Source organism: Oncorhynchus mykiss, chromosome 15, assembly GCF_013265735.2.
Source record: "Oncorhynchus mykiss isolate Arlee chromosome 15, USDA_OmykA_1.1, whole genome shotgun sequence".
Lineage (NCBI taxonomy): Eukaryota > Metazoa > Chordata > Actinopteri > Salmoniformes > Salmonidae > Oncorhynchus > Oncorhynchus mykiss.
This window is the reverse complement of record NC_048579.1, coordinates 71,215,134-71,232,516: the sequence shown is the minus strand read 5'-3', so window position 1 is coordinate 71,232,516 and position 17,383 is coordinate 71,215,134. Positions and strand designations below refer to the sequence as shown.

At 41.3% G+C, this 17,383-nt stretch overlaps 2 protein-coding genes across 3 annotated transcripts in view; both read left to right on the top strand.

Moving 5' to 3' along the window:
- Positions 1-17,383, top strand: part of LOC110490709 (zinc finger protein 250) — a 38,376-nt gene that overhangs the window by 5,379 nt on the left and 15,614 nt on the right. The gene's annotated exons all lie outside the window — the stretch shown is intronic.
- LOC110490707 (gastrula zinc finger protein XlCGF57.1) lies at positions 388-3,649 on the top strand. Of its 2 annotated transcripts, none has more exons than XM_036945209.1 (2): positions 388-657; positions 2,058-3,649. In XM_036945209.1, the coding sequence occupies exons 1-2, from the start codon at positions 501-503 to the stop codon at positions 3,305-3,307; spliced, it is 1,407 nt and encodes a 468-aa protein (XP_036801104.1). In that variant the 5' UTR covers positions 388-500; the 3' UTR covers positions 3,308-3,649. The 2 variants fall into 2 exon arrangements, with proteins under 2 accessions (XP_036801104.1, XP_021419841.2); XM_021564166.2 differs by having other exon boundaries at positions 389-666.

Here is a 17,383-nt window from a genome sequence, read left to right as displayed (position 1 = left end):
AAAACAAAACGTTTGGAGATTTGTATTACATATCTGAATAATCTAATGTTAGAATGACACAATCAAGGACCTTAAACAGTTGTTGGACAATAAATGTAAAAATGAACTTCCTTTTATGGGGTTAGATGGAGTTGACATAAATCCACTTAGTTGCATTTTCAGAAAACATGGTAATTTTTTAAATGTATATCTGGTTCATCAAAATGTATATTTCAAATGTTTATATGAAGAAAAATATTTGTGTGACAAAGGTGGAGTTTGTCCCGTCTTTCAAGAATCCCTGAGCTACAGCATCTATTCCCAGTATCATTGGTCTGTAGCCTGTAGTAAAACCCCATCACCATGGGGGCGCTGTGATTTGTTTCTGGTCTCGTTTCCCGCTGACAAAAACAGAACAAAACAATACGGAAGTAAAACGGTAGGGAGAGTTTGTTTGGGTTTGTTTGTCCTCGTCCGTGAAAACATACATGCTGAATACCCAACTTTCAGTCGACTGAAACATGTCTAGACTCCAGTCGTTTCGTGTGTTTTTAAATGAGCGTTTAACCGCGGCAGCTGTGGAGATTTTCGGGGCATTTGAAGAAACGGTAGCGGACTACCAGGAGGAGAATGATCGGTTACGGAGACTGCTGCGGATCACACCGGAGATAAAACTATGTAGGATAGGTTCGTATGTAGATCTTCAGATGGCTACGCTGAACAAAAATATAAATACATTTAACAATTTATAATATTTTACTAAGTTACAGTTAATATAAGGAATTAAATCAATCGAAATAAATTCATTGTGCCCTAATCTATGGATTTCACATTAACGGGAATGCAGATATCCATCTGTTGGTCACATATATCATAAAAAAGGTAGGGAGGTTGATCAGATCTGGTGTGACCACAATTTTATTTTTCACGTGCACCGATTACAACCTTACAGTGAAATGCTTACTTAGAAGCCCTCAACCAACAATGCGTTTTAAGAAAAATAAGTTAAGGTAAAAAATAGTGAAAGAGCTGCTGTAAAATAACTAGCGAGGCTATATACAGGGGGTACCCGTACAGAGTCAGTGTGGGGGGCACAGGTTAGTCGAGGTAATATGTACATGTAGATAGAGTTAAAGTGAGTATGCATAGATATCATGGTCCAAACACACTAAGACAGTTGTGAAGAGGGCACGACAAAGCCTATTCCACCTCAGGAGACTGAACATATTTTGCAATTGTCCTCAGATCCTCAAAAGGTTCTACAGCTGCACCATCGAGAGCATCCTGACTGGTTGCATTACTGCCTGGTATGGCAACTGCTCGGGGCCAGGCTTCCTGCCATCCAGGACCTCTATACCAGACAGTGTCAGAGGAAGGCCCTAAAAATTGTCAGACTTCAGCCACCCTGGTCATAGACTGTTCTCTCTGCTAACGCACGGCAAGCGGTACCGGAGTGCAAAGTCTAGGTCCAAAAGGCTTCCTAACAGCTTTTACCCCCAAGCCATGGATTTGTTGGGGCGGTATGCAAATTGGTGTGGGTCTAGGGCATCTGAGATGATGGTGTTGATGTGAGCCATGACCAGCTATATAAACCACGCCCCTCTGCAAACACGACTTCTCCGATGTTTGTGACAATGCAGTACTTATTTAAAGAGAAGAGAATATTATGTTAGCACACATTAAGATTAAGTGATGTCACCTTGTCCCCTTAATAATGAGTCCAGGTGTTTGACATGGGTGAGGGGACCAGTAACTTTATGATCAAACTTTATCAATGTAGAAGCAACAGTCATTTTCACACTTTGGTCATCATACTTTAATCTGGTTTCCTTCAAATATCATCCAATTTCATGAAAAACATGATTTTGACTGTTCATGACCTTTAACTGCCCACGTGCTCTGGCAGAGTTCCTGGTCACATGCTGTTTTCAATTAGAGAAATTGGTTCTTGATTTCAGTTCTGCTTTAAGAAGATGCATTTTAGAAATAGGTGGGATTTATGACAGTGGCTGTGCCAGCTAGTGATGACTGTCTAACGGCTGTATAGAAAACCTCTGCTCCTCTTTCCTTTCCTCCAGATTCCCTGCAGCTCTCTGTCTCTGAAGAGGTTCTCCCTGAGCAGCAGCACTGTGAGCAGGAGTGGAGCCCCAGTCTGGGGCAGGAGAACCCAGAGCTTCCACAGATTAAAGAGGAACAGGAGGAACTCAGGACCAGTCAGGAGGAAGAGCAGCTTCAAGGGCTGGAGGCTGATTTCAAATTCACTCCTTCCTGTGTGAAAAGTGAATGTGACCAGGAGGACCCATTTCAGTCCTTCACTTCTCCCCAAACCCAGACTGTGGAGAACAGAGAGAGTGATCCTAAACAAGTGGATCTCACACCTTCTGTTACTGTGACCCACCTTAAGGGTCTCTACATTCCCTGTGACCCTCCAGAGGATCAAAACAATGCCTCCAGCCACAGCTCAGCCGTAAGCAGTGACCCCGTAGGACTTGACAGCAGCCCGCGATTGGATCCCAGCCCATCGATGGCGGAACATTGTTCCAGCACGTCTAGAAAAACTCACCACTGCCGTGACTGTGGTGAAAAGTTTGCTCTGAAAGCTGCCCTGCAGAGGCATATGACTCTCTACAAGAAGAGACTCCGTGAATGCAGTTTCTGCAGAAAACGCTGCACCTCCACCTGTAAACTAAAGGCCCATATCCGCCTCTGTCACAGTGGGAGACCCTGCACCTGCCCTGTTTGTGGCAAGACCTTCAAACTCAAAGGATATCTGTCCAAGCACATGAGGATTCACACAGGACTGGGAGAGAAACCATTTAGCTGTGGAGACTGTGGGAAAAGCTTCAATTTGAAGGGGAACCTAAAGAACCATATGCTGACTCACACAGGAGATAAATCATTTAGCTGTGGAGACTGTGGGAAAAGCTTCATTCATAAGTGGAACCTAAGGAGCCATATGCTGACTCACACAGGAGAGAAACCATTTAGCTGTGGAGAATGTGGGAAAAGCTTCAATCAGGAGGGGAACCTACGGAACCATAAACGGACTCACACAGGAGGGAAACCATTTAGCTGTGATAACTGTGGGAAAAGCTTTAATCAGAACGGGTCCCTAAAGAAGCATAGACTGACTCACACAGGAGAGAAACCATTTAGCTGTGGTGACTGTGGGAAAAGCTTCAATCAGAAGGGGAACCTAAGAAACCATAAACTCACTCACACAGGAGAGAAACCATTTAGCTGTGATGATTGCGGGAAAAGCTTCACTCAAAAGTCTAACTTACTGACGCATGTGAAAAAAATACACAAAGGAGGAAAACAGGATTAAAACTGAAAGAAAGAACATTATGACAAAGATCTATTTAGTCACAAGATGAACATAAAAAGTCAGGATGTGGACAATTCTGAGTACACGCTCAGACACACATAGCTGGAATAAGTAAATGAAGTCTATGAGAGAATAGTCAGATTAACAGATGACTAAAATATTAGTGCAGATGGCATTATTTTGTCACGTGCATAGATGTGTTATAGGTAATGAATGTGTAGGGAACTTCTGAAATTCTACAGATTTTGTGGCACAGCAGGAATACACACAAACCAAAAAGTAAAATAATGGAATTAAGGAATATATAAGTATTAGGATGAGCCATGTCGGAGTGGCGTTGAGTAAAATACAGTAGAATAGAATACAGTATATACATATGAGATGAGTAAAGCAAAAATATGAAAACATTAAAGTGACTAGTGTTCCATTGTTAAAGTGGCCAGTGAATTCCAGTATATGTATATAGGGCAGCAGCCTCTAAGGTTCAGGGTTAGGTAACTGGGTGGAAGCCGCCCAAGAGAACATTCTCAAATATGTGGGTGTAAAACACTGTTAAAAGCACTGTTTGTGTGTCGGTGGCTGTCCCTAGCATTGCCAAAAGACAAAGAGCTGAGACTGGATCAGTGGTTCACCAATCAGGGCCTTGATGGGCTTGGCAACAGTAACAAAGGGTGATGCGTAATGAAACTAGGGTGTGCGTGCCCTGGGTAAACCGGCGGTGGGGCATTTATTTATGAGCATCGGGTAATGTCCTCGGAACAAACCGGGAACTAGACAAAAACCTCCAGGAGAGAGCATGGCACAATGTCCCATGGACCTTCAGGGACCATGACACAACATCCCAAGAATTCCTTAAAAACGTCCTCGAGACCAGCCAGGAATTAGACAGATCCTCTAGGGAACCATGACACAACGTCCTGACGACTTTATGCGACCATTTTGTGACATCCTGGGAGGTCCCAACGACTCATTGTTTACATGGAAGTTATGTTATTCATTAAATAAGTAACATTTACTCTTTTTTTAATTAACCCATATGTTTTTTTTTTACAGCTTTTCCACTTCAAGAGTGTGCAGAGCTGTCATCAAGGCAAAGGGTGGCTACTTTGAAGAATCTCAGATATAAAATATATTTTGATTTGTTTAACACTTTTTTTGGTTACTACTATGTGTTATTTCATAGTTTTGATGTCTTCACTACTATTCTACAATGTATAAAATAGTAAAAATAAAAACCCTTGAATGAGTAGGTGTGTCCAAACTTTTGACTGGTACTGTACAGTCGGCCAAAAGGTTTGAGAATGACACAAATATTAATTTCACAAAGTTTGCTGCTTCAGTGTCTAGATATTTTTGTCAGATGTTACTATGGAATACTGAAGTATAATTACAAGCATTTCATAAGTGTCAAAGGCTTTTATTGACAATTACATGAAGTTGATGCAAAGAGTCAATATTTGCAGTGTTGACCCTTCTTTTTCAAGACCTCTGCAATCTGCCCTGGCATGCTGTCAATTAACTGCTGGGCCACATCCTGACATCCATCCAGCCCATTCTTGCATAATTAATGCTTGGAGTTTGTCAGAATTTGTGGGTTTTTGTTTGTCCACCCGCCGCTTGAGGATTGACCACAAATTCTCAATGGGATTAAGGTATGGGGAGTTTCCTGGCCATGGAAAAATTTACGCAGAATATTATTATTATTATATATTTTTTTTCTTCATTTAACCTTTATTTAACTTGGCAAGTCAGTTAAGAACAAATTCCTATTTACAATGAAGGGATACCAAAAGGCCTCCTGCAGGGACAGGGGCTGGGATTAAAAATACAACATAAATTAAATAAAAATATTGGACAAAACACACATCACGACAAGAGACAACACAACACTACATAAATAGAGACCTAAGGCCGCAACATAGCATAGCGATTTTCATGAGCTCGCCTTGACTGACAGCTCTTTGAAACTCCTATGTCAAGCAACTTGGATGAAGTGTTGCAGTAAAATCATCTCAAGCTAATTTGGTGAAACACAAAGCAACTCAAACAACATTGAAATTGCATCAATAATATCCTTAATGTTTTATACATCTCCTGTTTTGTTGCAGTTCACAGCAGCACTGTCAGATAAGTTGACTTGACAACTAAGTATGTTTGTGCCTCAGTATCAAATCAAATGTTATTTGTCACATGTGCCGACTACAACAGGTAGGAAAATATTTACTAAATTAACTATTTTCTTTATTTGATAAAAGATCAAAAATAGAAGAACAATAAGGAGGCTATATACAGGGGCTACAGGTTAGTTGAGGTAATATGTACATGCAGTGGTGTGGAAAAAGTACTCAATTGCCATACATTAGCAAAAGTAAATATACCTTAATAGAAAATGACTCAAGGAAAAGTGAGTCACCCAGTAAAATACTACTTAAAGTATACTAAATATACTAAAGTCTAAAAGTATTTGGTCTTAAATATACTTACTAATCAAAAGTAAATGTAATTGCTAAAATATAGTATCATAGTATCAAAAGTAAAAGTAGAAATCATTTCACATTCCTTATATTAAGCAAACCAAATGGCACAATTTGATTTAGATTGTTTTAATTAGATTGTATTTTTTTAGATAGCCAGGGACTCCAGACATAATACACAGTACAACGTACCCCCAAAAACTACTTCAGTCGCACTTTAAAGTATTTTTACTACATGTTCACCATTGTGCACACCTGGGTCGGGGTAAAGTGACAATGCATAGATCATAAACGGCGAGTAGCAGCAGCGTAGAAAACGTTTGGGGGTAGACGCTGTTAAGGAGCCTTTTGGACCTAGACCTGGCGCTCCGGTACCGCTTGCCGTGCGAAAGCAGAGAGAACCGTCTACGACTAGGGTGGCTGGAGTCTTTGGCAATTGCCTCTGATTAAGAGGTGTCTGCATCACATCCTACTGCAGCAAAAGGAAATCGGCTAGCTGGCCAATGAAGTGGATCTATTACACTAACAAGGATCCTTTCAGTAGGCTACAACAACAGAATGTCCACTGACTAACCTTCTATATTGCACACCCTTTAGTTTGTCCATTTTCATCCCACACATTTTTACATGAATTTTCAAAATGTCAAATTTCAATAGCTCCTTGGTCGTGTGACCTAGTGACTTCAAACAAGGTTCAGAATGTCCAGTCAGTGGGCCTACATATTAATAAGCATTTTTCTATGGCTGGCCTTGCTTTCCACCTGGCTACCCCTACCCCGGTCAACAGCTCTGCACCACCCACAGCAACTTGCCCAAGCCTCCCCATTTCTCCTTCACCCAAATCCAGATACCTGATGTTCTGAAAGAGTTGCAAAATCTGGACCCCTACAAATCAGCTGGGCTAGACAATCTGGACCCTCTCTTTCTAAAATTATCTGCCGCAATTGTTGCAACCCCTATTACTAGAATGTTCAACCTCTCTTCCGTATCGTCTGAGATCCCCAAAGATTGGAAAGCTGCCGCGGTCATCCCCCTCTTCAAAGGGGGAGACACTCTAGACCCAAACTGTTACAGACCTACATCTATCCTACCCTGCCTTTCTAAGGTCTTCGAAAGCCAAGTTAACAAACAGATCACAGACCATTTCGAATCCCACCGTACCTTCTCCGCTATGCAATCTGGTTTCCGAGCTGGTCATGCGTGCACCTCAGCCAGGCTCAAGGTCCTAAACGATATCAGAATTGCCATCGATAAAAGAGAATACGATGCAGCCGTCGACCTGGTCAAGGCTTTCGACTGTCAATCACTGCATTCTTATCAGCAGACTCAACAGCCTTGGTATCTCAAATGACTGCCTCGCCTGGTTCACCAACTACTTCTCTGATAGAGTTCAGTGTGTCAAACCGGAGGGCCTGTTGTCCGGACCTCTGGCAGTCTCTATGGGGGTGCCACAGGGTTCAATTCTCGGGCTGACGCTTTTCTCTGTATATATCAATGAAGTCGCTCTTTCGGCTGGTGATTCTCTGATCCACCTCTACGCAGACGACACCATTCTGTATACTTCTGGTCCTTCTTTGGAGACTGTGTTAACTAACCTCCAGGCGAGCTTCAATGCCATACAACTCTCCTTCCGTGGCCTCCAATTGCTCTTAAATGCAAGTAAAACGAAATGCATACTCTTCAACCAATCGCTGCCCGCACCTGTTCGCACGTCCAGCATCACTACTCTGGATGGTTCTCACTTAGAATATGTGGACAACTACAAATACCTAGGTGTCTGGTTAGACTGTAAACTCTCCTCCCAGACTCACATTAAGCATCTCCAATCCAAAATTAAATCTAGAATCGGCTTCCTATTTCGTAACAAAACATCCTTCACTCATGCTGCCAAACGTACCCACGTAAAACGGACTATCCTACCGATCCTTGACTTCGGCGATGTCATTTACAAAATAGCCTCCAACACTCTACTCAGCAAATTGGATGCTGTCTATCACAGTGCCATCCGTTTCGTCACCAAAGCCCCATATACTACCCACCACTGCGACCTGTATGCTCTCGTTGGCTACCCTCGCTTCATACTCGTCGCCAAACCTACTGGCTCCAGGTCATCTATAAGTCCTTGCTAGGTAAATCCCTGCCTTATCTCAGCTCACTGGTCACCATAGCAGCACCCAACCGTAGCACGTACTCCAGCAGGTATATTTCACGGGTCACCCCCAAAGCCAATTCCTCCTTTGGTCGCCAGTTCTCTGCTGCCAATGACTGGAACGAATTGCAAAAGCTGGAGACTCATATCTTCCTCACTATCTTTAAGCATCAGCTATCAGAGCAGCTTACAGATCATTGCACCTGTACATAGCCCATCTGTACATAGCCCATCCAACTACCTCATCCCCATATTGTTATTTATATTTTTAATTTTCTTTGCACCCCAGTATCTCTACTTGCACATTAATATTCTGCACATCTATCACTCCAGTGTTTATTTGCGAAATTGTAATTATTTCCCCACTACGGCCTATTTATTGCCTTACCTCCCTAATCTTACTTAATTTGCACACATTGTATATAGACTTTTCTATTGTGTTATTGACTGTACGTTTGTTTATTCCATGTGTAACTTTGTGTTGTTCTTTGTGTCGCACTGCTTTGCTTTATCTTGGCCAGGTCGCAGTTGTAAATGAGAACTCGTTGTCAACTGGCCTCCCTGGTTAAATAAAGGTGTTGTCAACTGGCCGACCTGGTTAAATAAAGGTGTTGTCAACTGGCCTCCCTGGTTAAATAAAGGTGTTGTCAACTGGCCGACCTGGTTAAATAAAGGCCAAATAAAAAATACATGTAAAAAATATATACTGTATATGGGAATGTCTTATGTCCGTCCTACATGTAGTGTTGGTACATGGAATATTCCTCAACTGCATATATCATAAATTACTATTGAAAATAGAAGTATTATGTTCAACAACTGACATTTTCAGATATTATTTTGACAAACACACTTTGGTGCTTACAATTCATTCTCTATTGTCATAGATTTGGTGGGCACTGTCATCTGTGATCTTTGTGATATGACTTTCTTTAAGCACGTACTGATGACACTGTCACTTAATATTTTTTCTTAGTCTACAAAAGCTCTACATGTATTCACTCTGTGATAGGGTTGGATCCTATATGCTATTTTTATTATTGTCCTGTAAATGGTTCAGTACCTATAATTTAGGCTGTGTGGAGAATGGGGAATAAAGGAAATGATCTCTACTGCTAAATTACTACTAGATTATAGTGATAAGGAAAACAGCATACAAATTTGGCCTGTGTATTCATTTGCCTATAACTAATCAGAATTCCATTATGTTTACATAAAAAAGAGAGTACTTCAAAATGAGAAGATCCTGATATGGAAAAGACGACTGGGTGGACATAAAGTGTTATATTTTCAATAATGAATGGTTAGCTGTTATGTGACAATTAGGTAAAAAACGACATTTTATTTTTTGTTGTAGATGGCCTGTAAAGCTTACAGATTTAAGTCTAATAGCATGAGATGAAAGTAGACAAATATTAGAGTGTGTGATATGAAGGCATAGTCAGTGGACATTCTGAACCTTGTTTGAGGTCATTAGGTCACATGACCAAAGAGCTGTTGAAATGTTAAACTTTGAAAAATGCATGTAAAAACGTGTGATATTAAAATGGAGAAAATAAAGGGTGTGCAATAGAAGGGTAGTCAGTGGACCAAGGAGCTATTGAAATTAATGTCGAAATCGTGAAAATAAGACCTGTGCAATGTTGTGCACAATTTTTCAAACATCATGACACTTATTTGGAGTCTGTGGCTCAAATGGTTTGAAAGCGGAATATTCGTTGAATATCCTAATTGAAACGGTATTATTATACCGTTTACCCTATTATTTAATGTAACTGTTTCCCCACATGTACTTATCTATTTCCATTATCATTGGTGTGGAGTAAAAACCCCCACCCACATGGGATCGCCACCCGCTGATAAAAACAGAGAAATAATGCGGAAGTAAAACTGGGAGCGGGTTTGTTTTGTTTGTTGCCACCATTCTTTCCTCGTGGACGAAGCCATACTAGCTGAATACCCAACTCTCAGTCCACTGAAACATGTCTAAACTTCAGTCGTTTCGTGTGTTTTTAAATGAGCGTTTAACTGCGGCAGCTGTGGAGATTTTCGGGGCAGTTGAAGAAACGGTAGCGGACTACCAGGAGGAGAATGATCGGTTACGGAGACTGCTGCGGATCACACCGGAGATAAAACTATGTAACGTAGGTTCGTATGTAGATCACTAGCAGTTCTGCTCAATAAATAAACTGTTACAGTGATCACCATTTCAATATGTTTAAAAAAAAACTATTACCCGTTTCTAAAACCAGAGGCCCAACATCGCGAGACTTCCAAACGCAGGTTCGGCAGACCAGGGGCCTCATAACAGTCGCTAACGTTTCACATTATCTGCGTGCTCCACTTCTGAAAGGACTGCGCAATTATACAAATATTAAGATTTATAAACTTGGCGTACGCCTGTTTGCCATTATAAATCAGCCCCGCACTGAAACTGCGCGCGTGAACGAGCATTACAACTGCCTGAAAAACGCCCATTCATCGTTTTATAACGCGCTCATTTGCTGTGTACTTTGGAAGAATTGGAATTAGGCCAATGCCGTTTAAAGGAAGTATAGCAACGGCGGAACTTGATCAAATGCCTCTGGAGGTGTTGGCAGACTGTTTAAAAACTTTTACAGTGACATTTGCTATATTTTACCGTTTCTGAAAGAACTACAATTACAGGCTATTATTTCAAGTATTTTACTCTATTAGATACAATTTAAATGATACGGGCGTGGTCATTTGCTGTAAACTAAAGCTTATTCGGGAATATGAACGCATCATGGCCAGAAAAATTGTCGTGGGATATATTCTGCAATGATTATGAAAATATATATATTATGTTTATAAATCAAATATTGTTTACTTGAGACAAAAGAAAGGAGAATTGGAAAGATGACCCTTCTGTTTTACCGTTAATGCGCTTCAGATCACATCGCAAAATACTTCGAATAGTTGATCTATTTACTACTGTAAAGTGGTTCCAATTAAATGAGTGATGGGACGTTTGTAGGCCTAGAGGCTATTTCGCGAGGATGAAACCATCACAGTCCGAAAAGGAAAGAAATTTATTCTGCAATGATCATGGAAATAAAATGGTAAATAGATGCCTCATTTATTTCCAGGATGTATCACATCCGGCCGTAATTGGGAGACCCATAGGGCGGCGCATAATTGGCCCAGCTTCGTCCGGGTTTGGCCCGGTATAGGCCATCATTGTAAATAAGAATTTGTTCTTAACTGACTTGCCTAGTTAAATAAATAAAAAATACACTTTTACAATGGAAAGATGAAGAAAAAAATGGATCTCCACTAACAGATCATCTTATTGTTTTGAATAAGAGTGCCATCACCAGGTAAGTTAACTGAAAACACAATTCTCGTTTACAGCAACAACCTGGGGAATAGTTACAGAGGAGATGAATGAGCCAATGAGAAGCTGTAGATGATAAGGTTGCCAGATTGGGTTTTTAGCCAAGAATTGACACCCATACTCTATGATAAGTGTCATGGGATCTCTAGTGACCAAAGAGTCAGGACACCCATTTAACATCCCAGCTGAAAGACTGAACCCAACACAGGACAATGTCCTCAATCACTGCTCTGGGAGAAGTTTTTTACCAGAGGAAACAGTGCCTCATACTGGTTCTCCAACACCACTTCCAGGCCACTACTAGGCTACTTTTACAACAATTGTAATGAAATACTTAAACCACTAGAAATGGTGCATATGCATGTTCTTAAATTTGTGGGAGGATCAGCACATTCTCATGTCAAGTTCAGTTTTTAGAAATGCTAACTGTTCTGTGAACTGGCACACACTTTTTGTGGCAGATTTTGTGCGTCGCCATGTTTATAAAGGAGGCCCCAGTGTCGTCACTAGTTGCCACAAAGTCATAAACCCTGCCCATTTCTAAAAAAAAATATTTTTTAAATAGGATTTTAAACCTAACCTTAAATTAAGCAGATTTTTGTTTGCACAGGGGTGGCAGCATCATGGACTGGTGCACTTCACAAATAGATGGCTTCATGAGGCAGGACAATTATATGGATATATTGAAGCAACATCTCAAGACATCAGGTTAAAGCTTGGTCGCAAATGGGTCTTCCAAATGGACAATGACCCCAAGCATACTTCCAAAGTCGTGGCAACATTCAATGTGCAGTCGTTCTCCTATGGGGTGCGTTCAGTTCGTTTGCTACGTTGCGAAACGGTTTGTACTAAACGACACATTTTCCCAAAACGCTATTGTACGTTCTTGACAGACTTTGAGATACGTTTCTTCCGTTTGGTGGGTGTGCCACGGTGTATCTTGAAGCAATGAGTGATGAACTTATAGGGCAGCGGTACATTTTGAACCCATAACTCAACCCATCCCCGTTTTTTAACTGGTCTCTCAGTACAGCGACGTTTTTGTTCAATTGGACGGTCTATTCCGTTTTTATGTACTGAACGTGGCCCTGGTTAGACCCAATGACGTGTGTCTGCACATGCGTTTAGCTAGCTAACGTCGCCATGACATCGCCTACATGCGTGATCGGGGATTTATTTTTAAGAAGCGGTTTCTACATCTCTTCATACCAAACCATCTTTGCTAATACCGTACATGGATACAAACATTGTCACGAAAACCAGGAAGTGATTTGAATTCGTAAATAATTTTTTTTACAAATAACTTTTGAAATAAATAGCATATCATCAGTTTATTGAGAAGTAATTGATAGTAGATTATAGTTGTTCAATTATTGAATTGGAATGTTTGTTTATTTCATGAATCTACTTAAAGCCAGAGTCCTTAATTGAAACAATAATGAAGCGGGGTTACCCTGCCTCTGTTTTGGTAAAAGGTGATGATGAGCCTGGAGAAATGAAACCACTCTCAACAGACTGAGCTATGGCTGCAAGGTCTGAACCATCAAAACATGTTATGTATTAACTAAGGGTTCTAGTTTTAACTTCGAATTGATCCCAACCCTGATGTCTAAAAGATAACCTCTGCTCCTCTCTCCTTTCCTCCAGACTCCCTGCAGCTCTCTCTCGGTGTCTCTGAAGAGGAGGTTCTCCCTGATCAGCAGCACTGTGAGCAGGAGTGGAGCCCCACTCTGGGGCAAGAGAACCCAGAACTTCCACAGATTAAAGAGGAACAGGAGGAACTCAGGACCAGTCTGGAGGCTGATATCATAGAGTTCAAATTCATTCCTTCCTGTGTGAAAAGTGAATGTGATAAGGACCCACTTCAGTCCTTGACTCTTCCCCAAACCCAGAATGTGGAGAACAGAGAGCGTGACCCTAAACAAGTGGAACTCACACCTTTTGTTACTGTGACCCACCTAAAGGGTCTCTACATTCCCTGTGACCCTCAAGATAATCAAAACAATACCTCCAGCCAAAGCTCAACCTTAAGCAGCGACCCAGCGGCACTTGACAGCAGCCCATCGTTGGATCCCAACCCGCCATTGGATCCCAGCCCGCCATTGGATCCCAGCCCGCCATTGGATCCCAGCCCGCCATTGGATTCCAGTCCGTCATTGGATTCCAGTCCGTCATTGGATCCAAGCCCATCATTGGATCCAAACCAGTCAATGGTGGAACACTGTTTCAAACCCAGCACCATGTCTAGAAAAACTCACCACTGCCATGACTGTGGCGAAATGTTTGCAATGAAAGCTGACCTGCAGAGGCATTTGACTCTTTTAAAGAAGAGGCCCAGTGAATGTCGCTTCTGCAAAAGAAACTACAACTCCACCTGTAAACTAAAGGCCCATATCCGACTCTGTCACAGTGGGAAACCCTACACCTGCCCTGTTTGTGGCAAGACCTTCAAACTCAAAGGGAATCTGTCCAAGCACATAAGGATTCACACAGGAGTGGGAGAGAAACCATTTAGCTGTGGAGACTGTGGGAAAAACTTCTATCAGAAGGGGGACTTAAGTAGGCATATACGGACTCACACAGGAGAGAAATTGTTTATCTGTGGTGATTGTGGGAAAAGCTTCAATTTGAAAGGGAACCTTAGGAAGCATAAACTGACTCACACAGGAGAGAAACCATTTCTCTGTGATGACTGTGGGAAAGGCTTCAGTCAGAAGGGGACCCTAAGGAAGCATAAACTGACTCACACAGGAGAGAAACCATTTAGCTGTGAAGACTGTGGGAAAAGCTTCAGTCAGAAGGGGACCCTAAAGAAGCATAAACGGACTCACACAGGAGAGAAATCATTTAGCTGTGGAGACTGTGGGAAAAGCTTCAGTCAGAAGGGGACCCTAAGGAAGCATAAACTGACTCACACAGGAGAGAAATAATTGGACATTCTGAACCTTGTTTGAGGTCATTAGGTCACATGACCAAAGAGCTATTGAAATGTTAAACTTTGAAAAATTCATGTAAAAACGTGTGATATTAAAATTGAGAAATTAAAGGGTGTGCAATAGAAGGGTAGTCAGTGGACCAAGGAGCTATTGAAATTAATGTCCAAATCGTGAAAATAAGACCTGTGCAATGTTGTGCACAATTTTTCAAACATCATGACACTTATTTGGAGTCTGTGGCTCAAATGGTTTGAAAGCGGAATATTCGTTGAATATCCTAATTGAAACGGTATTATTATACCGTTTACCCTATTATTTAATGTAACTGTTTCCCCACATGTACTTATCTATTTCCATTATCATTGGTGTGGAGTAAAAACCCCCACCCACATGGGATCGCCACCCGCTGATAAAAACAGAGAAATAATGCGGAAGTAAAACTGGGAGCGGGTTTGTTTTGTTTGTTGCCACCATTCTTTCCTCGTGGACGAAGCCATACTAGCTGAATACCCAACTCTCAGTCCACTGAAACATGTCTAAACTTCAGTCGTTTCGTGTGTTTTTAAATGAGCGTTTAACTGCGGCAGCTGTGGAGATTTTCGGGGCAGTTGAAGAAACGGTAGCGGACTACCAGGAGGAGAATGATCGGTTACGGAGACTGCTGCGGATCACACCGGAGATAAAACTATGTAACGTAGGTTCGTATGTAGATCACTAGCAGTTCTGCTCAATAAATAAACTGTTACAGTGATCACCATTTCAATATGTTTAAAAAAAAAACTATTACCCGTTTCTAAAACCAGAGGCCCAACATCGCGAGACTTCCAAACGCAGGTTCGGCAGACCAGGGGCCTCATAACAGTCGCTAACGTTTCACATTACATATCTGCGTGCTCCACTTCTGAAAGGACTGCGCAATTATACAAATATTAAGATTTATAAACTTGGCGTACGCCTGTTTGCCATTATAAATCAGCCCCGCACTGAAACTGCGCGCGTGAACGAGCATTACAACTGCCTGAAAAACGCCCATTCATCGTTTTATAACGCGCTCATTTGCTGTGTACTTTGGAAGAATTGGAATTAGGCCAATGCCGTTTAAAGGAAGTATAGCAACGGCGGAACTTGATCAAATGCCTCTGGAGGTGTTGGCAGACTGTTTAAAAACTTTTACAGTGACATTTGCTATATTTTACCGTTTCTGAAAGAACTACAATTACAGGCTATTATTTCAAGTATTTTACTCTATTAGATACAATTTAAATGAGACGGGCGTGGTCATTTGCTGTAAACTAAAGCTTATTCGGGAATATGAACGCATCATGGCCAGAAAAATTGTCGTGGGATATATTCTGCAATGATTATGAAAATATATATATTATGTTTATAAATCAAATATTGTTTACTTGAGACAAAAGAAAGGAAAATTGGAAAGATGACCCTTCTGTTTTACCGTTAATGCGCTTCAGATCACATGGCAAAATACTTCGAATAGTTGATCTATTTACTACTGTAAAGTGGTTCCAATTAAATGAGTGATGGGACGTTTGTAGGCCTAGAGGCTATTTCGCGAGGATGAAACCATCACAGTCCGAAAAGGAAAGAAATTTATTCTGCAATGATCATGGAAATAAAATGGTAAATAGATGCCTCATTTATTTCCAGGATGTATCACATCCGGCCGTAATTGGGAGACCCATAGGGCGGCGCATAATTGGCCCAGCTTCGTCCGGGTTTGGCCCGGTATAGGCCATCATTGTAAATAAGAATTTGTTCTTAACTGACTTGCCTAGTTAAATAAATAAAAAATACACTTTTACAATGGAAAGATGAAGAAAAAAATGGATCTCCACTAACAGATCATCTTATTGTTTTGAATAAGAGTGCCATCACCAGGTAAGTTAACTGAAAACACAATTCTCGTTTACAGCAACAACCTGGGGAATAGTTACAGAGGAGATGAATGAGCCAATGAGAAGCTGTAGATGATAAGGTTGCCAGATTGGGTTTTTAGCCAAGAATTAACACCCATACTCTATGATAAGTGTCATGGGATCTCTAGTGACCAAAGAGTCAGGACACCCATTTAACATCCCAGCTGAAAGACTGAACCCAACACAGGACAATGTCCTCAATCACTGCTCTGGGAGAAGTTTTTTACCAGAGGAAACAGTGCCTCATACTGGTTCTCCAACACCACTTCCAGGCCACTACTAGGCTACTTTTACAACAATTGTAATGAAATACTTAAACCACTAGAAATGGTGCATATGCATGTTCTTAAATTTGTGGGAGGATCAGCACATTCTCATGTCAAGTTCAGTTTTTAGAAATGCTAACTGTTCTGTGAACTGGCACACACTTTTTGTGGCAGATTTTGTGCGTCGCCATGTTTATAAAGGAGGCCCCAGTGTCGTCACTAGTTGCCACAAAGTCATAAACCCTGCCCATTTCTAAAAAAAAATATTTTTTAAATAGGATTTTAAACCTAACCTTAAATTAAGCAGATTTTTGTTTGCACAGGGGTGGCAGCATCATGGACTGGTGCACTTCACAAATAGATGGCTTCATGAGGCAGGACAATTATGTGGATATATTGAAGCAACATCTCAAGACATCAGGTTAAAGCTTGGTCGCAAATGGGTCTTCCAAATGGACAATGACCCCAAGCATACTTCCAAAGTCGTGGCAACATTCAATGTGCAGTCGTTCTCCTATGGGGTGCGTTCAGTTCGTTTGCTACGTAGCGAAACGGTTTGTACTAAACGACACATTTTCCCAAAACGCTATTGTACGTTCTTGACAGACTTTGAGATACGTTTCTTCCGTTTGGTGGGTGTGCCACGGTGTATCTTGAAGCAATGAGTGATGAACTTATAGGGCAGCGGTACATTTTGAACCCATAACTCAACCCATCCCCGTTTTTTAACTGGTCTCTCAGTACAGCAACGTTTTTGTTCAATTGGACGGTCTATTCCGTTTTTATGTACTGAACGTGGCCCTGGTTAGACCCAATGACGTGTGTCTGCACATGCGTTTAGCTAGCTAACGTCGCCATGACATCGCCTACATGCGTGATCGGGGATTTATTTTTAAGAAGCGGTTTCTACATCTCTTCATACCAAACCATCTTTGCTAATACCGTACATGGATACAAAC